Source organism: Rhea americana, unplaced genomic scaffold, assembly GCF_003343005.1.
Source record: "Rhea americana isolate MKP2758 unplaced genomic scaffold, rheAme1 scaffold_214, whole genome shotgun sequence".
Classification (NCBI taxonomy): Eukaryota; Metazoa; Chordata; class Aves; order Rheiformes; family Rheidae; genus Rhea; species Rhea americana.
The window spans coordinates 1,216,555-1,244,112 of NW_028186299.1; the positions used below are offsets into that span (position 1 = coordinate 1,216,555).

The 27,558-nt window shown below is 32.7% G+C and overlaps 1 protein-coding gene across 2 annotated transcripts in view; it reads right to left on the reverse strand.

Moving 5' to 3' along the window:
- The window catches only part of LRRIQ1 (leucine rich repeats and IQ motif containing 1), a 119,688-nt gene that overhangs the window by 24,893 nt on the left and 67,237 nt on the right, over window positions 1–27,558 (reverse strand). For both annotated transcript variants that reach the window (XM_085304960.1, XM_085304959.1), the window contains exon 22: window positions 20,562–20,663. In XM_085304960.1, coding sequence (XP_085161086.1) covers window positions 20,562–20,663 — 102 coding nt within the window. The remainder of the gene's footprint in view (window positions 1–20,561; window positions 20,664–27,558) is intronic.

Below are 27,558 nucleotides of genomic sequence, written 5' to 3' on the forward strand. Positions count from 1 at the left end.
AGATTATCACTTCTAAGATTTCAATCTTTTCAACTTTTTCTTACATGACATGCACACTTTAATGTTTTAAGATTAGAATACACTTACATTTGGTATTAATATAGTAATGAGTTTTAGGTGTTGCCAAATAATCATCCACCCACAACCTGCACACTTAAGCAGATTCAACAAAGTTTTTTGAGGCACTTACTGTCATTTCCCTAGAGAATTTTGGCATCTAAGTAGAGAGAACTTATTCAAAGACCCACCTTAATTTTCTCAGGTACCTGAAATGTGCCTGGAATTTAATATTTTAGCAAAATAATATATTCTTTTCTTAGTTCAATGTGCAGACTCATAAGAACTTGCCTTTGCTGAGAATTTTACCTGTTTATTTTATGGCTAAGGGACTTTAAGGATATATAAAAATATTATTCTCAGTCTGTCAGACTCTGTTTGCTGGGCATATGCTGAAGGAGCAGGTCATTTTCAGTTTAAAATATTAATGTTATTTCTGTTTGTTAAAGTTAGCTAAAGGAGAAGGGATAAGAATATATGGATTACTTCTGGTGAAGTGCCTTAACTTCTAGAATGAGTCAGTTGTATTCTCTGAGGTTTTTCTTCAAGACTGATGCATCTTATGCCCTTGGCTGTAGAGGTCAGCTTTAAAAAGTGGATTGAAACACACCCAAAGAAAATAGCCTGGATTGTAGAACTGGAGAATCAAATCCCAGCAGGCTAAAGAGTACCTCAAACCCATGTTTTCCTCTGCCAAGGCAAATGTTCTTAACTGCAAGGCATTATACAAAAGAAGGAAGATGGCTATACAATTGCCTACATTCAGAGCAATGTTTCAGTTTCTGAATTTCATTTTTGTAGAGTCTATGCCCAGCAAATATCAGTTCTGATTATTCTGAATCACAGTTAGCTACTGAACACTTTGCTGATTTATGTACAGAGATGCTCAGGAACTCAATCAAACACAGTGATTTTGTTCAAATCTACTTGTAGATAGGAAAATCAAAGTTCTAAGYTGACATATATTTCTTGAAACAGAGAATGTGAAGAAGCTTATATTGTAGTCAACCTTTTACAGTTCAATTCACTTCAAAACTTGCTTCATACAAAATATAACACAAATAAAGTCAGAGACTAAGAATACTAAGACCTACAATGTAAAAGGAGGGCTTGGAATTTCTTCAGCAGTCTAAGTTTTCCTTTCTTAATATAAAAAATCTGTGACCAGAGTTAATTTTCTCAATATGTATTCTGGAAGTGGTGCTCTAAATATAAGAACTAAGCAGCTGAGCTTGGATATAAAATTCATGTAAAAGCTATTAATTCATTGAATTTTTTCTTATCTGCCAGTATTCTGGTATATATTACTGYCTAGTAATATATATTCAAAACGTGTGTGTGTCTCTGTGTGTACAAACCCTATAAAAACATACTCTGAATAAATATTAAAATTATATATACCCCATGAGGATTTTTATAATTTCTCCTGTGTCATCTATAAAGTTGTTTTAATGTACATTAATAAAAAGAATCAAAATTCAAAACCTAAAGTCCAACAAACAAAATGACATTATTTCTGTTATAATCTACTACAGGCAGAACAGAAAGCAAGAACAACATGAGTAACAACGTATTGATACCCAGGCAAGAAACTGGAAAATTTGGGAATAGACCAGAAAAAAAAAAAAAAAAAAAAAAAAACATAGTAGAATGCAAGAGAAATTAGAGCATTTTTTTCTCTTCTTCGGGGAAAAAAAAAAAAAAAAAAAAAAAGCACCTGGCCTGAATGTAATCCTGTCCAATGTGCTCTATGTGTCAATAATAATAATGTGTCAATGTGCTCTTGAACAGGGGGTTTGGATTGGATGGTCTTCAGAGGGCTCTTCCAACCTCAACTATTCTGTGATTCTGTGATTTGTCAGGAGTCTATTTTGTCAGAAGTAACTAAATACATCTAAGTATTATATAGCAGTCACTGCATGCCCAAGACATTTTTTTTTTTTGGCAAAAGAATGGTATTTGGAATGGTTTTTAGCATGCTTACAAGTATTCAATGAATATGGCAGGAATATACATAAGACTTCCAGACAGCTGGTAGCATAGTGTGGCAATTACTGATGCAGAGTTTTCTTTACTTAATATTATCACATCTCTAGATGTGATGTTTCTTTATGTACAACTCAGGTTATTTGGATTTTTCAAATAGCTCAAGCAAATACATACCAATGTACTTAAAGAAACCAAACCAAATCAAAGCAAACAAAACAAAACCCACCTTGTTATGAGATGTTAATTGTAGTTAATTAACATGTTAATCAGTTTGAGTAAGTTTTGACAAAATCATTTTGCACCTCTAGGATCAGAATGAATGAAATAGAGAGAAATATTTAAAACAGTATCTGAGTCAGTGCAAGATGAGTAAAAGATTAGTTAGAATTTTCTCAGAAGAAAGCATCAGGTGATGACCTGTAAAACCTGCCAGCCCCATCTTCTTCTTAAATACACTCATACTATATGCTCTAATAATTATATCCTTTCCATGATGCAACCATTCGTGACCTCGTTTTCACTCTCACTCTTCCTTCCTGGAAACCAGCTATCCATCACACTGAAAAAGTTAAGAATAAAATGCCTTAAGACCACAGTCTGGCTTTTTTGGTTGTCCCTTTTCTACTTGTTTTCATTTCTATCTTTGTCATCTTTTATATTATGCTCTATTTCTGAGTGATCTGTTCCAGTAATATAGAATCTACTTAATCTGCCCCACTTCAGTATTTACCACATTTCAGCTTGTCCCTTTTGTATTATCTCTTTGACCTCTTTTCATCAGACTATGCGTAACTTGAATCCTTACACCGAGCTTCCTAAACCACTGAAAATGTACAAATGTCAGTCTCCGAATTCAAGGAAAACATAATTTCATACTTGGGCTTTCCCACACATTCCTTTCTATTTCCTTGCTTGTTCTAGGCTCTGCAGAATACACTACCACTACCATTTATCAGGAGTAATTAGTATTTATCAATAGTTTAAGGGTTGTTTTCAAATTGTTCTGCTTCTCACATTAAAGCAAACCCAGCTCTTACTTAATCTTCAATAGTATATTTTTAAGATATCTCATTTAATGTTCTCTCTATATATTCATATTGCAATACTGTCAGTGAAGCTTTTCTCTTAATATTTCTTGATTATTTAATCCCTTCCATTGCAACCATCTGACCATACAGCTATACTGCAAACACCATTGCATATAAAGCACAGTTGCTTAGGTCTTCTATATTCTTCTTTTGAACATGGTGCATTTCCCTTTGAGTTTCTTTATAAGCTTCACTTTCGTGGCACTAACTTCAAGGCAGCATTAAACACTGTTCCTTCCACTTTATCCAACTTTGGCAATTTTCTGTGCTGTTACCACTTCCTTTACTCCACATTTACCTAAATACAACTGTATTTCTCATTTATCTACATACAACACTTTTCTGACTTCGTTTACAAGCCTAAAGACACGTTTCACCTGAGGTGTCTACAGGAAGCCACCACACATGGAGCTGTTTATTTCATTTTTTTTTGCTAATTCATAGGTGTTCTGATCTGCATATATTCAGACAGTGAATCTTGACAGAGAACCCAAAGATTTCCTTGGGAGAAAGATACAGGGATTGAACAGTGGAGGAGTAATAAAGGTACTATAAGAATAGGTTGCTACGGTCAGTTAAAAATAAGTCATAGAGATGAGACAAAAAAAAGAAAAAAAAAAAAAAAAAAAAAAAAAAAAGTAAGAGTAGGGACACCGATTAAACAAAAGTTTCCACCCTCTAATAAATGAGATTCCCTTGTCTAAAGAATAAGCTAAAAACAAGATAAAATTCTGCTGTTTGGTTAAACTGGTTGATTTTGTATCATTAAAAACATTAAATTTAGAGTTATGTAGACTACTGTTAATGCACATAAGTGTCATAGCAATATTCACAAAACTAAGTTATTTCTTCAAAGTACTAAGCTGCCATTTAACATTGGAATTAAACATACAGTTACGGTTATATACTTTAACCTCATTGAATGAGAAAGGCAATGTGGATTTTATTGAAAAGGAAAATAGAAGAAAGAAAAAATGACCTGATCACTGCTTTAGTTAGTCAGCAATCAAAATTGTGGTGTTGAATTCATGTCTGTAAATTTTTGATCAATTTTGTCCTTCAAAATGACGCAACTGAGGTTGAAGAAAAAGAAAGAATAATTAGGAGATACTTCTATGTGCAAGAATACATTTTACGTATTTGATAGGGAAGAGTAAAATGACTTTTCAGTCATTTACTCAGTGCTGTACAAATCAATGTTCCATTGTCTAATGCTAATATTTGGACAGAGACAAAATGCATTAAGTTTGCTACRGGACAATGCCAGCTTAAGTTCCTGTCATTCACCCAAAAGCAGTAGTTGATCAAATATATTCCACATTGGGAGGTAAGGTGAAAATAAAATGCACAAACCTTCTGAAATGCTAAGATTCTAATTTCTCTGAAACTTTCCAAGTATGTAATAATTTACCTCCCACACACAAAATCAGTGCTGGTATTTCCGAAGTAAGGTTTATAGAGAAAGTACTCTTTCAGATCTTGTAATCTGGAGGAATATCAAATCTTTGAAATGTCTGCACCAGGATTTGAATAAAACATGTTCTTAAAACTTATGCTGAAATTATTTTACAGGAAAAAAGAAAAGAGAAGAAGGAGTGAAAGAGAGACAGATAGCATGGCAACATCATTTGTGGCTCTAAAGCCAAACATACTAATTCCTATTACAGGTCACAATTTGAATTGATGTATGTTTTGATCAGATTTGCATCAGATTATTTATGCAAGACATCCATTTTATGGTCATAACATTCAAAAAAAAAAAAAAGAAAAAATGTAATGGAATGTAACTGTTTATGACACTAGAAAGCCAAACATAGAGTATATTTAAAGATATTTTACTTTCTATGTTAGGAATTTAAGAGTTTCCATCAACATGTTAGCTGAGAACTCCTCAATCTTAGAAATATTTATCATTATAATTATTATAATTTATCACTGTAATAATTACAATAATTAGAATTTGCCATTTTAATGTATTTGATGTATTTACAATATCTCAGAACTGAATTTCCCAAAGGTCAGAACTGAGTGCCAGTTCACCTAATCTAAGGTTAATATCCAAAAATTGTGTCATTCTTCRTCTTATTTTACTTTTTGGTTTTCTAAATCATTAGTGAAAAGTGGAGAAATCAAATTTAAAACAAATTGCTATATATATGTGTTTTAAGTACTACAAACCTGTCTGCAGCCACTATTTTTAGATTTGAAGTACTATTTCCCCCTCAGTTTAACAAACAAGAAAGCACATAAAGAAGACAAAAAGAGGAAATGCAAACATTAAGCTTTCGCAAGTATGTTTGTGATTTTGTATTTATTAAGTTTTGGATTAAGCACTAAAGAGTCACTGACTCCATTCACTGAGCCTACAAAAGTCGAAATGTATCAGCTGTTCTTGGCATTTTCTGTGTGAACTAAAGGTATAGATGCATTAAAGACACTCCAAACATTAAAATCCTTAGCTCCAGTGTGTTGAATTTGTATGTTGGACAGTATGTTATCTTTTGGTAATAAAATAATAAGCAGTAATACTGTCATCACTCCCACACTTTTTTATTTTAGATCAGTGCAGAATTTTAGGAGATACTGCAAAAAAGACTGAAATTCCTCAAGAATCAGTGTAAAACCATATGTTGGAAGAGTATATGGAGGATGGAAGACAGAGGATGAAAAAGTATATAGAAAGAAAGGATCTCGCTAATCATATTTCACTTCCTCAGGTACCCAAAACTTAAAAGGACAGAAATTAAAGCCCTTGCCATTATTCTTGTCTGCAGTCTTCTAAGAACAAGGTACKCTGTAGTCTATATCCTTGTTGCTTCAGCCACTCAACCTAAGCAAAATTTATTTAACAAAGCTGCTGAATAGTAAGTTAGGATAGCTAAGTCTGTTCCCCTGAGATCTTTGGATAACACAGGCCCTAAAAAACCCAAAGAAATTAAGAAGTAKTAAAAACTTTTTTTTGAGATGATATGTCCAGTGTTTCCATGTTTACTTATCTGTTAAATGCAAGGAATCATAGAATAAAAAGCATGCAAGTAGAACCTATGTTGTTTATCCTTCTGCCTATTTTTTCATATAATCCCTGCCTCTTCCCTCAAATTTGCTTAATATAGACCTTTTCACTACTTTTAGTCATATTCTCTTGGAAATAATGAGCCCTCTGTTGATGCATATCCTTCATTAAATAGGGGAAGGAGTATACATTGCCCAGGAGAAAATTAAGAGATGTATAATATCAATATTTTTCCCCTTTTGATAGATTTTATTCAAAAATTCCCAGTTCTTGAAATTAACTAACAACAGTATTCAAGAACTTGAACAGAAGTGCTTAGTTGTTCAGTGATGAAACAGCATTTCCAAATATTTATAAGAAAAGAAGATCACTCTAGGTATGGAGTCCCCATAAGAAGAATATTTTTCTATAGAATCAATAAGTCAACAAATCAACTCTATGATTTAAAATATCAGATCTTCCAAAGGAATTCTCAAAAGCTAAACACAGAAGAATATATTCTAGGAGCACACACGGTTGGACTACTGTCTTGCTCCCTAACAAGAAGCCAAAAAAATAAAGTGTATTTTATTCAGTGTGATATTCATAAAGGTAGGTTTTTCTTTAGAAGCAAAGGATCTAAAGATAGTACAGGGGTATAAAAATCCCAAAACAAGAAAAGATTTGTTCACAATGACACTTTTAGATGGTGAAGTGACAACAGTACACCTAGGCAAGTATTTAAAAAAGTCAACATTAATCAGGAGCAGCATGAAGTTAGTTAGGCTGACTTACATAACACACACTTGTCTCATAACTTTTATGAATGAATAATTAAAATATATAATTAAAAATATGTAATTTTCTACCACATTTTGAGAATGCACATTTTTATATATAAAGTATACTTTTGAAGTATACTTCAAAAAGTATTAGATATGTTTGAGAATTAACATCTTGGTAGCTAGATAGAGACAGAGATAAGAGATAAAATCATTTATATTAACTAGAATATATGAACTTGGTTTTAAGAACTTATATTCATCCACTGGGAGTGGCACATCTGATTGATATCTATCAATGCAGAATAACACTGACAATGAAACTCAATGAAATAATTTCATTAACGTCAATATGTAGTTGCATTATAAATACCTATGGATTGGGTAACTACACAAAATCAATTAAATAATTTCATTAATATCAATATGTAGTTGTATTATAAATACCTATGGATTAGGTATCTACACTAAACAATTTATGTACATATACTATTTTTAATTTTGAAATGTTCTATGTTGTGTAGGTGAAACTATTTATTCCTGCCTTACTCCTTCTGGCTTACTTATGTTGACCTGAAATACTTACAAGTATTTGATGATAGTACTCTGATAAAAATTCATGGCTATGTCAGTGCAGCAGTACATAACAGTAAAACCACCYTATATTGTCAAACATACACATAAATCTATGTAGACTAAGAATGAAGCTGTTGTTTAATTTACTTTATTGCAAAAGCCAGAGGTAACATTGAAGATCAGGCCTGTCATTATGCCAAATATTGTATAAACAAGGCTTGATTTAATTCTCATTGAATTAAATGGGAAAAAAAATCTCATGCTTTAACACAGACATAGACATGGTTCTCTTTCTAAAGACTCTACATCTAAAGTGAGGTAATCTCCAGATGTGCACAATTTTTATATATGTATCTCYAGTTTTAAAATAACCATAAATACTATGAACTTAGAAGAAGCTATAAGTAAATATAGACATAAAAGCATTAATTGTTCTTATTAAATTATACTTAGTGGCTGATACATCATAGAAGAAAAAATATATGAAATTCAAATATCTTATGGATCAATTCAAAAATGGGAATTACATTTGTAAGGGATTTGCCTTACACTGATTTGCCTAAAGTTTGCCCTACATTAATACATACTTAATTCATGTGGCTCACAGGGCATAATAATTTTATAGAGGTCTTTATTATCTACAATGGAAATTTTTAGCTTGTAATCACATGAAAAATGCAATAATTTAAGTACAGTAAATCATTTTTGTTCAGTCAATTCATATTCAAGAGTATTCAGTATCATGGAAATTGAACTGAATTAATTACATTGACTTTGAACCAGTTATAGTTACAATATTTATATCTATGTAGAGAAGGTTTGAATGATTTCCTCACTGAATGAAGARATAACGAATGAAATAATGAAGAGTTGAAATTGACCATGATTTCTGTTGTTTAGTAAAACCATTTGTTTTGAACGTTACTTAAGTTATTTTTGGAACAAGAAAATGAACAAAATTAAACACCCAATTCCATTATTGAACACAATTTCATCTTTCCTTAGCTTAGGTAATGATTATCATATTATTCTTTACGTAATTGTGTTTAAATTCTTAGTTTCATTCTTACGAAACTTTTAAGCTACAGTCCCTACAAAGCTCCCTAGTTCACTGACATATATCTATCCCTGTYGTCTATATCTATGTCTTAATAACCTATATTTATCTATCTCTGTCAGTATCTATATAGACAATACAGACACAACTTGTATGAAAAGGAGGGAATAAGTTAAATACCATGATAATTTTGAATAAATGATTTTTCCTCACATTTGTTCTCTTTATGTTTGTAATAGCTTCAGGACAGCCACAACTAATAAACTTGAAAGTGTAATTTGTTTTATGTGTTGCTTTGAACAACAATGGACAACGACAACAGTCGTCCATTCCTAATTCTGCTTATGTGCAGCCAGTTATGTAAGTTCCTGCTACTGGCACATGAATTTATAGAGCACTAAGGGCTGATCCAAAAAGGAGTGAAAGCACATGAAGTCCAATTAGGTAAGTAAACTCCCATTTGAGAGTAAGGTACTCCAATAGCTAACCAGATGCTATTTATTCCAGGAGAAGGGAACAGACAGTTGTACTAGAAGCTTTACAACCTTACCAACTACATTAGAGCRGTAAAATTGTATCACCTTCCACAGGAATTCTTCTAAAAGATAACAAAATAGTATTTCACTGAGCAAGTAAGATTTTACTTTAATTGTAACAGCCATTGTCATGAAGAAGAACTAATGACATTCTCTTGTTAGCTTTAAAAGTAACGAGAAAATATCTGCTTTTTGGCTTATATCAGATAACATGTTTTATAAGAAAGATTCTAATATGATTTATTTTTCATACAAAATATACCAATTTTTACACAAAATAATCTGAGTGAATCAACAGTTTTCTTTAAAACAGCTCAAGAAATGGAGAAACATTAATTAATAATATTTAGAGACTTAATTTAACTACAAAAGTGAGCACATAACATTATTTTATTGCAGTAAGATTTTTCTCCTTATTTGAAAAGCTAAATACATTGATTAGAAGCAGTTTGGTAGAGGTATTGATACAGAAACTAGGAAAAGGTATATGTTTCTGCAGTGAGAGTACAAAAGATATACATAAGTAAATACACAAACTTGTCTTTAACTTGCACCACAATTCTTGAAACATTCTTTCAGCTCTTTGAACTTCTCCGTATTCTGGTTGAATGAATGCAACAAGGGATACTAAAATTGGAGACTGTCTGAACAGCATCATCATCCCCAAGGCTGCCTGGTCTCTGCATAGACTCTCCTTCAGGATTCTGCTTAGAAGAGGAGGAAACAGGAGAAAAGAATGCAGTGATGTAGCACAGTAGTTACTAAAATAAGAAATGTAATTTTCAGTGATATTTAAAAAGTCTTAGTTCTACTTACCCTCTCCCGGATTCCAACCAGATTCTTCAGCTTTCGTCTGRCTAGACCCTGAATAACTACATCTCACAGTGCTCTGGATGCTCATCAATATTGTCTCCTTATACAACTTTATTAATCAGATAATGAAGTAAGGGGACTCTCCCCTACCATTTCTATGAAGAACAAACACATTCTTGAYGGAAAGTCATAGAAGCATAAAATACTCTCATAGGGGAAATAAAACAAATCTCAAAGTAAGCAATTCRCATGATGCATGGATAATATGCAGGCTTAGCAATACAGGGAAATAAAAAGTRTAAAGAGGTATAAAAATAGAAATCYCTAGCAGCCATAATTTTGGAAGAATCAGCTTTTAAAATTTATTCCCAATAGCTTTTCATAAATATTTCTATTTGCAATAAATAAGAGGAAAGATGTTGGAAAGAGATTTCTGAACACAGTGCACAGCACTCACATGGTATAYGATGACAGCCTATGCAATGTTTTAGCATACGAGTGGAGTCTGACCAAACCTAAGCAAGCAGACCTGGCTAAGAGTCAGGAGTCACGCTTATTAAATAGAACTCTCAGGGGTATCACGCAATCAGGGGTCACAATCGAGGCAACAGAAGCAATGTCACGATATCAGAGAAAGGGCCAATTCAGACCTGCTCCCTGACAGGCAGTGAGGTCAGGGCTTGCGGCAAATAACTGTATTAAAAGGGAATATTCTCTACACACTTTTAGAACTGTCATCTGAACAAACAAAGCCAGGTCATCGGTAGGTTAAATCAGAACTTTCTGCCTTAGCTTCTTCTTCTTTTTTTTTTCCTTTACATTCATTACTAATTTCTTAATTATATATGTACAACATCAGCTACTAAAGCAAATTCTCAGTAGATTTTACTTTGAAATACCTATTAGCATTTAAAATACTTTTTAAATTGAATTCTATCTTTGATAAAATACATCCCTGTTCTCTTCATAAACTGAAAAATATCAAACTTGCTTCATGCTAGAAAACAATAAGCATGCAAGTGCTTTAGAGAAATAACTTTCCACAGTCAATTTCTTAGTAAGCTTGATACTCAATCTGTGCTTGGAAACCACTCAGAAAACTTAGCTGTTTATATTCTGCTTGTTTAATGATGATTGTGAAAATGAAGTAAATTCYTCTTTGTCTGATTATTTGGATTTCTTTATCTGAACTGAGTTATCTACATAATTCTAAAAGTCTAGTAACTTATAAAATTATAACCAAATATTAGATTATTTGACCCAATAATAAATCTTCAAAGGAAGAACTATTCTAGATTGTCATGTAAATATATTTTTTGAAAAATATTATCTCTGTATGCAGCCTTTCTTAGGAATCCAAGAAAAATATATTTAATATATATACATATTCTTTAAATACATATACATAAAAATAACTAAAAAATACAGTATTTCCACCTTAGTTCAGCATTAAATGCATAGTRCATTTTTTCCATGACAGCTTGAAAATATCAATTGAGTGCTCTGTTATAAATCATTTTTTTAAACATATAAGCCACAAAAAATAAAGGCATTATATACATCAAAGCTGCACAAAACTAAAAATTTGCCAAAACTGCTAAAATGTTTGTGTATTGCACATGGTAAAAGCCGATCTGTAAAATTATGAAGTTGGAAGATGCACATTATAGAAATACACAGCTTGTCATAGAATTTGCAAAGATATTACTAAATGATTGTGCATTTTTATCACAATATGTGGGTTTCTTGTAAATACTCCTACAATCCCTTGTATCTTCAAAATCTTTCATATCTGCTGTCTACTTTTATAGATCATATGAAACTTGCAAAAGGTATATGACTTTGCCACAAGACTTTGTATCAAACAACACAAAGTTTTCAATAGCTAGGTTTCAATTCTGAAGTCTTTTCTTTATGTTTTGTTTGAGAAATGTTGCACATTACCAAAATAAATTATGTTATACAGCTGATCCACAACTCTCTTAGTTATAAGAAAGAAAAAGACTTAAATATATGTTCAGTATTAAAAACATTGTCACATTAAAACAACCTTTTTGGAATGCTGTAGCTCTCTGACCTCATAATTCTTCATAACACCATCGTTYCCATTACAGAATAGAAAAACAAGAATTTTGTTATAAGAAACTTTAATTGATTACACTTTCAACTCAATGAAAGGCTCTGGGGTTAAAACCTTCCTTTAATCCACCTTTAACAGTACTTCAGAAGATAAAATAGGCAGAGGCATTGCTACTAAAATGCATAGCTATATGAAAAGTCTTAAACTGTCATATCATGTTGTCCTACTGTAACAAGAGTTGCACCTATACATGTTTCTAAGAATTTAACATATTCCTTGTTCATAGYTCCACACAAAATGGAAATACTTTTGCAAGATGAATATTTATGCAATGCAACATTTGTGATCCTCCTCTGGACGCAGCCTATACACTTAACTTTCTGTGATCTGTAYTAAAATACCATGTTCATACCAATATGAGTTAATGCTTGAAATACTCACTTTGGAAAATGCTTTGAATATATCTGAAAATRCAATTTTAATGACCTCTTTATGAATAATTGTTTTGTGAAGTATAAAAAGAGTACCTTTGCATTTGGATATTGTTTAGTAAAAACAAAACAAATAAACAAATCACCCCAATATTGCCTACAGTCCCAGGCAWTCAAACAGATAACAACAAATTTAACAATTTTCACTAGACTTACTAAATCTAAGTGTTGTAACACTTTATTTTAGAGGAATTTAGCCAAACCTTTTTTCTCTCAGCCCCTTCGATGAGATCCATTTGGACTTAACTTGTTGCTAAAATTATCTGTCTTTTGCACTCTAAGACCTGGGTCACAACCTTACTTAGGGACAGGAAATAGTTATCAGGTCACTGAATGGTCAAATGRAAAAGGATTTGAAATGCTTCGGTAGTCAGGGGTCTATTCATCCAAAATGATTGCCTGATGTAGTATAAAATGCTGTGGATCTGACATGGAGTCAACTTATTTATGTACACATTGGCTGAAATAAAGATGATACATTACCTAGTCCTTGGACCTAAARTGCCAAGGAAAGTAGGGAAAAAAGAGAAGGAAAATCTTGGAAGATGCAAATCARAGCTCTGAATTGCTATGTTATCTTATTCAACAACGGTATAAACTTATCCTCATCCACTGATGATATTTTATGCAAAATCTCATTCCTACTGAAATCATCACTGGGCAGTCTTTAGCTAAAACAGCAGTAAGCTTTTTTGTTGTTGTTTTCTAGTGTGGAGTTCTTTAATAGTTTAAAGATAAACTACTATGATGTGGAAAGCACAGGTGATAGTTTACATGTTGTATAAAATCCAATCAAAAGTTTGTTGAAACAATTTGACACAAAATTCGTTGCCATATTATATCAGAGATCACATTTAAATCTGATGTACTAATAAAGTCCACCTGATATCATTGCAAATTACAACYATCTATAAAATTCTAGAGACAGAGAATCAGATAATACAAGCAGGTGAAATATGCAGTCAAAATCACAATCCTTTAAYACTAGAATACAGGACCCTTGAAGACTAGAACCAAAGTAAGACTTTATAATATGTAGTTGGAATATACCTGTGGTAAGTACTTCAGGTTCAGGAATTTCAGACAAATAGAAAAGTTGTTAAAAAAAAAAAGAACATGAAAAGCAAGAATATTAATAAAGATGTCACATGTCTAGATCATTTATAATTATTCAGACACTGATGTGCACTGCATGAATGCACACAAATGCTGTTTTACACATTTATTTTTAAACTTATACTATAATTTCAGGATTGCTTCATTCCATGAACACTGAAAAAATCCTACATTATCATTGATGGACAGGGGACTAGAAAATTAGGCACAGATTTTATTTTTTAGTTTTATTTTATAATAAGAAACTGGGCCACTAAAGCTATGTAACTGAAGCTCGAGTGCGTGCACTGTAAGGCCCCTGCAGTCTTTTACAACTTTTCAGYGTACCGCTGTTGTGAACTGGGTTTGCACTCTGCCAGCAGAGCAGCTCTGACCCATGGAGAGCACTCCTTCAGATCAACACTGCCTCAGGCTTTACTGCTTTCTCCAAGAAGTCTTACATTTCAGGCATCAAGTTGAATTTCTTCTGGAGATGATTAACCCAAACCCATGACAGATTTTTTCCAAGATATCCAACTCCTTATGTTTATTTTATCCTGGCTCTTTTTGGATGTACTGGACACAAGTAACCTACTCATTTTACATGTTAAAGGGCTGGTGGAGAGCCATTAATTCCTTAAAATGAGAAAATATTTCAATGCGAGAGCTCTGTTGTGTGAGCTCACACTAGATAATAAGAAACAAAGCCATAGAATTCTGATTTTAAGAGATAGATTCCCTTCTACACTGCAGGTTTCTGTAATGCATTTTCATCACATTTCAGGACAGATCTTACATTCTCTGGAAATGTATTATTCTGTCATTTTCACCAGTGCTATATGGTTGAGAAATTGCTTCTGCCATAATCTGGCATACAAATTTAAAGTCTGGGAGATATTTAATAATTACATTTTACTCTAAACATTGCAATACTTTAGTAGAATTGCAGAAATGTCAGGTTTAGAATGTGGTTATTAATGCTTTTCAGACCACAGCCAAATAAAAGATGACTTTATTTAGAAATGGATGTTTACAAACAATGTATGCTTCCTGGGAGCTGATGCCATTTATAATTTTCCATTGAAAATAGCTAATTTGTTAAAGATGAAAACAGCTAACACACAATTTTTAGCTACAGCTCCATGTATTTTTAACTGCCCTTAAAAAACAAATAAAAAATATTATCAATTTTACAGCATATAAACAGTTTAATCATAGTGTTCTATTCTCAGTGCTTTCTCTTAACTCTCAAGGAGAGGTATTTAAAACCACCAGCAATTTGAATCAACATAAATGCTATTTAATTACTACATATACTTTTTCATCAATGCGCTCATATTGAGTAATGCAGAAAATCTAAGGAATTATGTTTGTCATTATGTAGAAAAAGACAATCCTAAATTACCAGTTTCCATAGTCTCAACTTTCATATTAAATTAGTAATAGTTATAAGAAAATGTAAAAAATCCTTGCAACAGTTTTCTTTTGAGAATACAAGGAGCTTCATAACTGTGAACTATTGGAAAGCTGGAAAATAGACACAGAACATTCAGGTTTACGTGAAGTCATGGTATTAAATTTAAATGGATTCTTGATAGTTGGTTTCCAATCATGTGACATAGCCAAAAGATTATTTTATCTCTTATTCTAGTTCCAATATGGAATATAAATGTTATTTTTTACTGACAATTTGAAGAGAAATTAATAAATATTTCCATAATTAAAAGCCACCTCAAAAAGCATAATCTATTCATTACCAAATTTGTATTGGTGAAATCTGTCTTAACATTATACTCATTACGTTTGCAACTTTTTACTGGTTAGTCTGAGCATAAGACAACAGGAAATACAGTTATTTCCAGTTAGAAACTACAGGTTCCCAAACTACAGTAGACACATCCTAACAAAATAATTCAATGCAACTAATACAGTTGAACTTCCTGGAAGTGGACACTGTGCACGCTTCTGGGTAAAGTCAAGTTATAGTTTTTTCACTTCTTTAAACTATATATATAGTATACCAGTGTCACTGATAGACWCAAATATGACCAAAAATATATGTATTACAGTGGCAATAAATCACCTAATCTACAAAAATCATTACAATACAGTGTCTGAAATTCTGAGAAACTGCAAGTGAATCATATCCAAATAATACAGAACTTGCATAGCTTTAACTGGACTCCCAACTAATCTCTACCGCACTTYTCCAATTTGTGGACTGGAATCCAGCTTCCTATGCCACTGAACAGAAATTATTTGGATGACCCACTAAAACTGTTGAGGCAGATGGATTACAGAGGACCTCAAATCATCTACAGTGATGACGTTTCAATGTTTGCAGCAAAACAATGTGCTAGGCCCGCAGGCTCCTTTAGCTTTGTGTTGCTGTATCAGGACAAAAGGTTTGCTCTTGGTTGACAGAGTAGATAGGAACTTCTGTGTAAATGGAATTACTGAGACTAACAGATAACTGATGTACTTTATCCAAAATATTCTGAATTTTTCTAGATTATTTTATGTTAGATCAATGACTAAAACAGCCTCCACACAACCAGATGAGAAGCAGTCACAAAGATGTCTAAACATACACTTCAGCCCATAATAGAACACAATGAAAATTATTTGCATTCCTTAAAACTTTCCCAAAATGTTGAGATCTTTAAACTATCATCATCTATAAAATATACTAAAATCTCCTTAAATATTTATCAGAGCAGTTAGCTGACATATTTTGTTTCTCAACTAATTAGTGCTAACTGACACTTAGAAACTCTGCTGAAAGCATAACTCAATCGTATCAAAAGCAGCAGCATATAACACACAATCCAGGAAATGTCCAACAAATCATCAGATGGGAAAGCACACCAAGTTAGGCTTTCATTTGCTTTTATGTTTTTGATCAGGCCATAGTTTCTTAAGAGAAGCAGGAAAGCTCATATAAAGCAGAGTCAATGCTCATTATTTAAATAATATTTCCACTAATTTATCTGTATTATATAATGACTACATACATTAAAATAATTTTAAAGAAAGTGAAACAGTATCCTTGACAGAAAGCATTAAGATTACAAAATACACCTATATCTCGATATTGCAAATGACACCAAAAAGTAAATGCTCGTAATTTACTTTCTTTTTTAAATATATGAAGAAAGTAGATAAAAACTATGCTTAATATACATACTGAATTCATATACTTATTTATATTTACAGTGTATGCGTGTGTGTATTTATACACTCAGGTATTGTATGTATACATAGTCATACAGACGTGTATATACATACATGTACCCACAGAACACATAATTTATTTCCCCTTGCCCATGTCTTTACACACTGTCTATATTTTTAAATGGTAAGCTCTTGTCTGTAGGCAAGATGATGTTCCCTCACATAGTTTACCAAGCCTGTAACACAAAGGGGTTTGTCTCTAACTTGTGTGCTATGTGATACAAATGTGAAACAATGGTTCTCCAAAAGAGAATCATTATAAAGTTAGTGACTAGAGTATGATGACTGACCTAAAAGTTAATAAAAATTTATGACATTACTCAAACTTTGAAAGATATATTTTCATATATATCTGTCTAACCAAACCATTATGTTATGATACATGTGTCAAATTAAGAGCTATGTGAGTTGTCCCGCGGGATCAAAGCTATGCACAAGTTTTGAAAGTTGGATGTCTACATCTATTTTACATATCTGTTCCTTGCAACTGTTGTTATAGAGTGGTCTTCTTAAAATTAGGTCCTCAAGCTCATTTTGTAAAACTTCAGATAAATTTGTAGATTCAGATTATTTTTTTCATGTATAGCTATTTTCTCAGAAAACAAATTTCAAATGAGAAATAAGCAAGAAATTTAAAACTAGAGCTCCTGCACATACTGTTTTTAATGAAAAACATAAGAATAGAATACATAAAGAATCAGCATAATGTCAGCAAACAGAACGCCTGTTTAAAATCTTCCATGAAGCATCACTGTAACTTAGGTTTAATAATTTGAGTAAGTGAGACTTGGAGGAGGGAAAGTTATAGTTTTCATAGAGTAGGAAAACAAGAAGAATTTTTAAAAAAGACTTGTATAAACAGTTATCAACTACATTTAAAGCCAAGAGAGACAAGTATTAGATCAACTACGTCTGCACTGTGTTGCCTTCTACATGGTACATCACATAACACTGCCAGCTCARTGCAGTAGCTTGTATAAGAAGGCAAATTTTGCCAGAATATAATCCTTAACTTGGTAATGATTTTTTTTTAATCATCTCAGGTGAAGATAACATTATTTAAGTTCAAAGTTTTTCCTTTATGTTCAATTAACTCATTTTCAGACAAAATTCTTGGTTTTCACTTGGTGTATTCTCATTGTCAAATAAAGGTTTTCCATTCAGTAATCTTTAAAACAATAAACATAAGAAAATACTACTGGTACATATAAAACAAGAGCTGTATTTACAACTGATATTTTAACCAACTCATTATTCAGGATAAATATGATACCTACTGTTTAATTAAGGCATATAGATACTTTACATACAAGAGTCAGATATTAAGCTCATTCTCTTTCATTATTTATTTCCTTCTAACTATTTTTATACCTCTTTTTAAAATTCTTTTTGTGACTTTTTTGCATTAGGTACATTTTTAGTGCTTTAAACATAAGCTAAAAAAATGAAGACTCAAGACATTCATCATACATTTTAACTGGATTACCTCCTACATATTTAATACCATGATGTGTTCCAGTTTGAAAAGCTAAAACTGTTCTAATTGTTTCACTTCCGAGGGCATCCCCTTTCAAAAATAGTGATCCTGTTATTTAACAGATAACACATGTGTACTTGCTATTGATGTTATGGTTTCTCCCTTCATTTTCGCTTTAAAGAAATAAAGCAGGAATATTTAGAATGCATTTTTTTGAGATTATTTAGGGGTTTATGAAGGAGATGGACTGGCGTTCAAATTCTCTACCAGAACATCGACTAACAGTCTATGAAGGAAAGACCTTGAAGTGAGGAAGTTTCTCTCTACTAAATAATGGACTAGTGCGTGTTCTCTTTTATTTCGAAGATAGTGCCCACAAGATTTATGGATACAGAGTGAGAACATTTCCACTTCTTGTTACAAAAACACTATCATCRCAGAGCAGACCCAAAGCAAGCTATACCAGGCAAAAAAGGAAGAAATAGTCAAACGGTGAGAGGGTAAATAGCAAATAAACTATTCTGTAAGTGAAGGAAGAAGTGATTGATAACAGTTTTTTGAAATTATCGTGCAGGTACTTTGGTTTGTAGTATGAAGTGGTATCCAAATTCTAAAGTAAGAAGCTCTGAATTCTGTTCATATCTCACTTGCAAATGTAAATACTAAGCAGTGCACTCTCTAATTCATAGTCTAGCATTTTCTAGTCATTCCATCTGAAGTGCCAGCAGCTTAAGCAGAAGGACAATTTTACATTCTAGTCAATCAGAACAGTATTGTAATCCTTCTTGAAGGATTAGCAGAGCCAGAAGCACCCAGAAGCACCCAGTAAAAGACTGCCAAAAAAAATCTGTTTATTAGCTGGCCAAAGGAGTATAACTATCCTTGAAATGAAAGATAAAGCTCAAGAGTACCACTAATTTCCATGCTTGCCTTTTGATATCTAATATGCTACAGTTTCTTCTCTCCATGTCTTCAAAAAACAATTCAGTAATATTCAGAATATGTTGGCTTCCTAAAATGAAGAGAAATACTCCCAGGCAGGAATAAACAAACCAGTGGCAGGAAAGCTAGGCTAAACCTACACTGACTTCAGGGTGCTGAGCCTGGGATCAAGCTGGTCTGATCAAGCAGAGCTCTGAACGTTTGCACGACTGCTTGCGGGCCTCAGGCACCTGCAGTGTTTGCAGGCAATCTACTTGCCTTCTTTCTTCAGCCAGAGGAACTGTTACGATATACAGGAAACGCTAAATCAGGCACAGTATATGCAGTCTGTCTCTATTATAGGTAAATCCATGCTTCGTTCCAAAGCAAACAGTGGTGCAACCTTATTTTTCTCTTTCACAATACCCCTAGAATTCTTTCAAACCAATTTGAGCTTGGGCTTGTGAATGTAAGACAAATTTGGACTTGCATATAGCCAGTAATTACATCTCAGTTATACTTAGATCCTTTGCAGACTTATCTCAGATAGGTTCTAACTTCCATTCCCATTCATTGAAGGTTAATATAKATATTTTTTTTCTTTTACTAAATGAGCTTGGGAATAAATGAAATATCATATGGCTTTTGACTCTGATAAAGGTAAAATGACAAGGGTGACAATTATATGATCACAGTTTAGGGCTGCAGAAAGAACCAGAACATTCTAAAACAATGCTTCTGCAGATGCTCAGCCTCTTAAAATGAAGATTTTTTTTTTWWWWWAAAAMYAGACTTATTCTTATTGTAATTTTACTAAAGTCAAGGAGAGTTTTATCGTTAATTCCAGCAGTAAAAGAAATAGATAAATATTTAAAGGCCTTTGGAAAATCTATCTCATATTTACATGGTGAAATTTCTTTTCTTGTCTTCCATCAAAAGGTGAACTTTTAGGGAATGCTTATGAAAGTGGTTTCTTGTTTAAAAAAGGTTAATGATCTTCAGGAATGAATAGCTATCTTGAGAAAAGATGTCTATGAGATGGAAAATTTGAAATGGCATTTCATTCATAAAAATTAAATCTAGTGCTTTCTATTTTATACCTCTATGATGTGCTCTGGTGTTCTTAAAAGTATGTTAATCAAACAGGTACCAGTTAATTACAAATTAATCTGTAGAAGCATTCCCCTCCCCCCAAATGAATTGAAATTGAAGTGTTTCACTGCTGTAATTTGAGATACACTGAGAACAGCTAAGAACTCCTGCCTTCTTCTATTCCTGTGTTTTGCTTTATATTTCAAGTAGGCTAGTTGAAAAGATATTATAAGATATATACATATACATGCATAAAGATGGAGTGAAATTTCTGTTCATACCTTCAAAGTAACCAATATTCACAGGCTGYGTCTTCCTTGGTGGTTTCACAGGGGGATGTTTATTTTCATTGTTTTTGAACAACGCCAGGCGCACAGCTGGGTCTAGACGACAAGAACAAGTTAAAATCAAAGGTCAGACCTGTCTCATTCATTCCTTCAAGCAGTTTTTCACCTTTTAGCCATTTAATAAACGAAAAAATTTTAAAGTAGATTTTATATTCACAGCAAGTTATGTTTTCTAAAATAAAGCACAATAAACAGTGCAACTGAGGTGCAAATTCACTATTTTTCAGGATTTCAATACTAGTGATCTTTTTGCTAGCTCTTCTAAAATATATTCTAAAGTATACATTTGCACAAAATATTTTTTTAAAATCTGCTTTTAAAGATTGAAATTCTACCATAATTAACTGAATCTATGCATACCACTGTTTCTAAAAACTTTAGTTCAGAAGTATTCTGTAGTCTAAGTGAAGTCATTTACACCTTATAAATGGTATTATTAAGTATTAGGTATTATTTATGCTAACAAGAAGCAGCTTATTTTCAGAAGTTAATCTTGAAGATAATAAGCTAATCCTTTCACACGTGCTATTCTAACTGAAGTAAAGTTGACTCCAGAAATCTATAGAGTCATTTGCATGCCAAAGTACAAAATCTTAATTAGTTTCATAATGGTTATTTTGGAAACTTTGTAAAGAATCAAAGATGAACATACAATTRTATATAAATCTAGATAATATGTTTTCCTAGACTGGCAAAAAATCACAAAATTTAACTAACAAAATCTAGACTACTGCAAAATTTCAGATAAGGCAGGGAAAGACAGTCTTGTAGATAATTTATTATGGGAAGGAAGAAATGTTTGCTTGAAGTCAGAGGAAAGTATGAATTTAAAGGAAACAGTATTAGAAAGAAGGCAAAAATTTTATGCACAGTGCAGAATAAACCAGTCAATTATGAAAAAAAGAAAATAAAATTAGGATTTGGAAGAATGTAGAGACAAAAGCAGACATACAGTGAGAATAAAAAGTATGTATGTTTTTTAGGTTTGACACTGACCATGATGACATGAGTGACAGAAAATCAAAGAGAAAAAAAAAAAAAAACAAAGAAATAGAATTCATATGGTTAAAAGACAAAGCTATTGCACAAGCAGAGGAATACAGACTCAGGAAAATCTGAGAGACAATGAAGCAAAAGAGGGTTGTCTACAAAGGTAATTACAAACTGTCAAAAAAGAGTAAAAATTATTAACAATAAAGAAGGAAAACTCAGCACCAGAACTTAGCAAGAAAGTAAACATGGCAAGAAAAGGATCTAAATTTTTACAAAGAGTGCAAATGTAGCAGAAATGAATATATGAGACACTGCCAGAACAGATAGAGCATGAAAATAAAGGAGATGGAAAGACTGACAGAGTGTTCAGATTGATTAAGCATACAATAATAATTATGTCTGGTTCTTCATTCTGAGCCTGTTAATCGGATGACCTTGTAGCAGATCACTACTGCTTAATGAGGGAGGTTGTAAGAGCATCTATAATCTGCAACACAATAAATAGCTTTTTTTGTTTGTTTGTTACCTTATCATTTGAAATAAAGGATCAGAATGCTCTATGGAGTCAGCTGGCAGTTTCTTATCAAGTTTAAAAGTAACTTCGAAAGTTAGTTTTGAACAGACCCATATGTTTGCTCTGGGCACTTCAGTTAAAAAGCAGTATAAGATGAATAGGTCCTAAAAGTTCCAATTTGCCTCAGAGAATCCTCTTCTGACACAAATAATGAAGATGCAGCCAAAATGTATATTTACTTTATAAGCCCAGGTAAGGTCTCTAATGGAATATGGAGATATACATTGACAAAACACCGCAAAAAGTTTAAAGTATTCTTGGTCAGTCCACACGGCAGTAACTTTTGGTTGATAGGATGCTCTTGATGGTGCTAACCTCTCAGAAAGCAGCAAACATGATTAATCAAAGAATTGTGGAAAATACAGATGGAAGTCAGTTAGTCCATTCTTTCTTCCCAAGACAGATTCATCAACACCTTACATTTCCCGTTATCCCCAGTTGTCTAAGAGACCTTCCCTCACCTTGTATGATGATTATAGCTTCCAGATTCACTCAGAGGTTATAAGAGATTTAAAATAATTTCACTCTGCTTTTACTAACTACCTCAGGTATAAGTTCAGTGGAATGACTCAAGAAGCACAGTTAAGATTGACTAGATCCATTAGTTTTAAAGCAGATTATTAGAATGATTCAGATAACTGAATTACCTTTCTCATGAATCAGATTACTAGGCCTGCAGATGTTTTAGCATTCCCTTGGGTAGATGGACAAAGTAAATCTATTTTACCCTGACTCTCTGCTCAAAATACATTTTTAGTAACATAGTGTTTGTCAGAGCAGTAAAAGTTTGGGGCAGTAACCTGATGATCTGTGATAAAATATCTTGAAATAAAAAATACTTTTATATCAGAAGTTCTTTTCTCTGCAAATTTTAAATGACAGAAGTTATTACAAATAATTTAATTGAAGTATAATTTTTAATTATATTTTCTATACTAGTAAGATTAAATACATGACCACATGAGCAACATACACAGATAGAAATGTAGAAAATAAAATTTTCTGTAATTACAATTTTTCCAACACTAACCAGTGTTGATAAAAGACTCCTAAGTAAAAAAACTAGTTACAGTAACATCAAAGTATCTTCAGTATCTCTTCAAAAGAACAGAAAACCAAAGACAATGTGTAAAAATTGATTAAAATCTCAAAAGACAAAATGTGATTTCCAAGCTGTATTTTTGACTTTCTTAAAACAATTCTTGCAATAGCATACTGTTTTCCTAAGGTGGTCTACAAAAACGGTTCCAAAATGCTTTAAAAATTCCATCTCTCCTTAATCCAACTTCATATTCAATTTTATGAAAACTCTGAACAGTCCAAAGTTAAACTATACCAAGAATATTTGTGTGAAGTCACGTGAAATTATTAGTACCACCAACATTTTTCAAACATTTATTTATGCACAAGGATATTGGTATTAAAGAAGGTCCATGAACTGGGAAGAGCGGGAAATGATGGAAATTGTTCTTCTAAGAGATTTCTTTCAGAAGATTTACTTTTGAGTCTTTGCAAAATAACTTAAATAATCTATGGGGATTTAACACAGTGCCAGACTACTTGAATTTGTACCTACCTGGATCACCTCAACCATTGCCTACAGCTCTTTTGTTATTAAAAACGAGTCTTTATCTAGTCCCAAACGTAGGCAATATTACACAGATTACTTTATAATACTAGTGCTTTTCAGTCTTTGACTGGGATGGGGAAACGAACCGCATATGTGCTTTGATGACAAGCAATCAAATGTTTTAAATTTCACACAGAGAACTGTGAAAGAGTCCAATAGTTCAAAATCATACAAATCTCTTCCTGGATTCTGGCACACTCGTTTAAATGCAGTTTATTAGATGATGAGCTGTGCTGGCAATCTAGAAACTAGGAAGGTAATTTAATGCACATTGCTTGGCAGATTCCAAATATAGAAGATAAGTTGGACAAACATTATCCAAATGTTATAGAAACAATATGGAGTAGTTACTGCCTGATCTGGCACTACATTTGTTAAACAATTTCTTGATAATATGTGAAATTGAAATAATTAGAAGTTTGTCATTTATTGTTGTGTAATAACTGTAATTGGAAAAAGATGTATCTGTGCCAAAATTGAAGAGCTGGTAAATCAAAGCAGCACAGTGACAGATGAATATGTATAAGATTATTCAGTTTGTTAATTAATYGGGAAGAAAGACCACACTTTGTTCCAAATTAGAGGGCAATTAGCACAATGGGTTTTCATCCGTGTTTGGAGCTCCTAGATGATACTGAAAAACACATCTCCAAAAGCATCATTCTCTCTGCTGCTATGAAAATTTAGATCAATCGTCACTTAATTAATGGGTAATAATGAGTAACAATGTCCTCCAGATTTTCATTTTGACTATTGTTAATTCAACAAATTTAAGCTGTACAGTCAGATCATCTGTTTTGGAGTGGTTTCTTTTTTKTGTGTGTGTGTGTGCTAGTATTGCATTGTTATCTTAAATTCTAAAATTAGAAAAAAAATTTCGATCATGTCTATGAAAGTATCTTCATCAGTGTGCTCTGATTCTAGGAATCAAGTCTCACTCCAGGTGCTTTTCATGTTTTTGTTTTTGTTTGTTTTTTTAGCTGTGTGGCAGCAAGAATTATCCTCTAACGTTGTCAGTCATTGACAAAAAACTTTTCCTTTGGAGAGGGAATGGTTAAGCAAGAAATAATAGAACAGGATAGGCAAGGCAAGTTGAAAACAAGACAAGACCTCCAGCCATCTTAAAATAACTTTCAGAGGCTAATATCAAATCCAAAAAAACAWTGAAATTCAAAGTTAAGCAAGAAATTCTGTACTCTTGTGATATTTCTAGGAAGTCAGCAATGTTATGAATCAGAGACCCTTAAGTTTTAAGTGCAATGAGCTGCATTAATATCTGCTGTGTTTAGAGTTTTAATTAGAATTTGTATAGAATTTTATGCATCTATAATAAACAGGAATATTTTTGACATTATGCCAGTTTAACTTGGCTGTAAAATTTCTGATCTCTTGCCCACACTTTTCACATTATCTTACTGTGGAGTAAAAATAGTTGAAGTAGACACAGCATACATTTGGTATGGTTAAAACATAGGCCACAACTTTATTTAACTACATAAACAAGCATACATAACCGTAATGGATTAGTGCATAACAGGCCTTAAGCTATTAGCTGGTGGGACTGACTTACTGCAATATAAGCCTTGCCTGAATCACTCCCCATTCTAATATTAGGATACTTTGAGCTCTTCCTTGTAACACAAACCACACAATTCAGTGCACTTGCTAGTATTTTCCACATTTTTTTCACTATTGAAAAGATACATGGCCAGATAGATGAGGTAAGATCCTTCTCAGTCACTTTTACATTTCTAAAAGTTTAGACTATACTTCAGCCAGTCACTCTAGGTTCTCTGTATAGACAATGGAGAACCATAAACGCTTTCACAGTGAGATTCATGTAGCCTGTTTTTGAATTCTATTTTAGGAGAAAATTAGCAGCATTTAAGATGCATATTTCTTTCTATATGGGAAAGCAGATGACAAAGTTCAGATGTAGACTTCTGTAGTTAACCGATTGTATCCATTACTGTTGTACTAAGGAAAGATGAATGATTCAGATAGGAAATGAAAAGGAATAAATTCCTACACCTGAGGATGTTAGGAATCCAAGTTGTTCATATCTGTCCAGTCCAAGATTCAATTCAGCAAACATCTAACATATTAAAGAGGAACTGTAAAACTCTCTGAGTGGAGGCTGATTTTACACTTTGTATTTGTGAATTTTAGGCTTTAGGCCAAAGAATCTGTTGACATTTGGAAACAGCACATTCTGGCAGACTATATGCAACCTACAACTACACCAGTTTAGGATTATTTCAGTGCTGTTAGCATACATTCAACAATTTTCAGAGAGCTAAGGAGGAAACAGTTGCAACTATAACACTGAAGAACTGGAAATTAAAGAGAGAAAGCACTAATAATAGCAATAAAAAGAAAACCTAGAAGATTGAGTATGAAGTTTCAGTAAGTACYGGATGGAAGAAGCTCATCTCAGAGGAGATGGAATTGATATAATGCTAGTTTCTAGGGAAACATTAAAATATAAGAGAAAAGGATGCTGTTGATAGCTTGATATCTACTTATTCAGACGAATTTTACGCTGCCTCTCAGTATTAAAAAAAAAATCATTTTTTACTGAATTCCTGCTTCAGTAAAAGGTTAAACTCATAGCTATGGTCTAAGACTGTGAACCAAATCTGTCTGTCTCTGTCTCTCCAGTAAGAGTGGAATTTCTGAAAGTATTCTAACATAAGCTGTACCACACAGAGATCCAAGGCCTGGTGGATCTGGTTACAGTTTCCTGATCTGGGGCTGGCTAGCCCCAGGATACAGTATATCTACTCTAATTTAAATGCTTTAAAGTCCCTCTGTTCCACCAGACCCTCAGCAAGACCCTGACTTGCTCTCATCACTTGAGAGGAGGTAGTTTGTGTAAAACACAATTATAATTATGTGGAAGTTCTTCTCATACATGGAATATTCCATCAGGATCACTTTTAGTGCACCACGTAACAGTTGAGCTTTAGCATCAGTTCAAGATTAAAATACTTACTTATTTTAATTGATAATGTTCTATTTGGTCCTTACTGACCAAAGAAGGATAGGCTTTGCCAATGTACTATACAAGGAAGAATAGTTGCCTTGATAATCTTTGTATGGAAAACCACTTGCGTGTGCAACATTTTCAATCATGTTTCTTGGTTTTGGAAACAAGAAAGTGATTTTAATGACTGTCAGAGAACTCTATACAGGAAAATTATATATATAGATTTTTTTCTTTAGAAAGACAAAAAATGAGTAGAGTCAGAAAGAGAAAATTTGAACCTATAAAAACATTGTGCAAAAGTTTTGTTAATTTTTTCTACACCAGTAAGATAKTTTGAGAATTTTCCAAATGATACATTAAAAAAGCCCAACACACACCTACCCTATTGAATAATCTCAATAAAATGAATGTAAATACATCCAAAAAGTCCACTAGAACTAGAACAAAAATAGGATAGCAAATCTGATATGCTCAAACAATCAAACATTTATGACTGGATTAATTACTACTAACATAGACCAAACAGCATATGGAAAAAAGATGATATAACCTATTAAGCTTTATTCATTAGAAATGATACACAGGCCACCAAGTGGAACACATGGCAAAGATCCAGCTGCACACCAGATATTTACAATCATTTTTTAGGCAGGGTGATAGAGCATGGTGGGAGGCTGCCAAGGTTTAAATACAATTAAATACAAATACTTCAGCCTTCTGTCCATTCTTCTTCCATTTTTTTGTT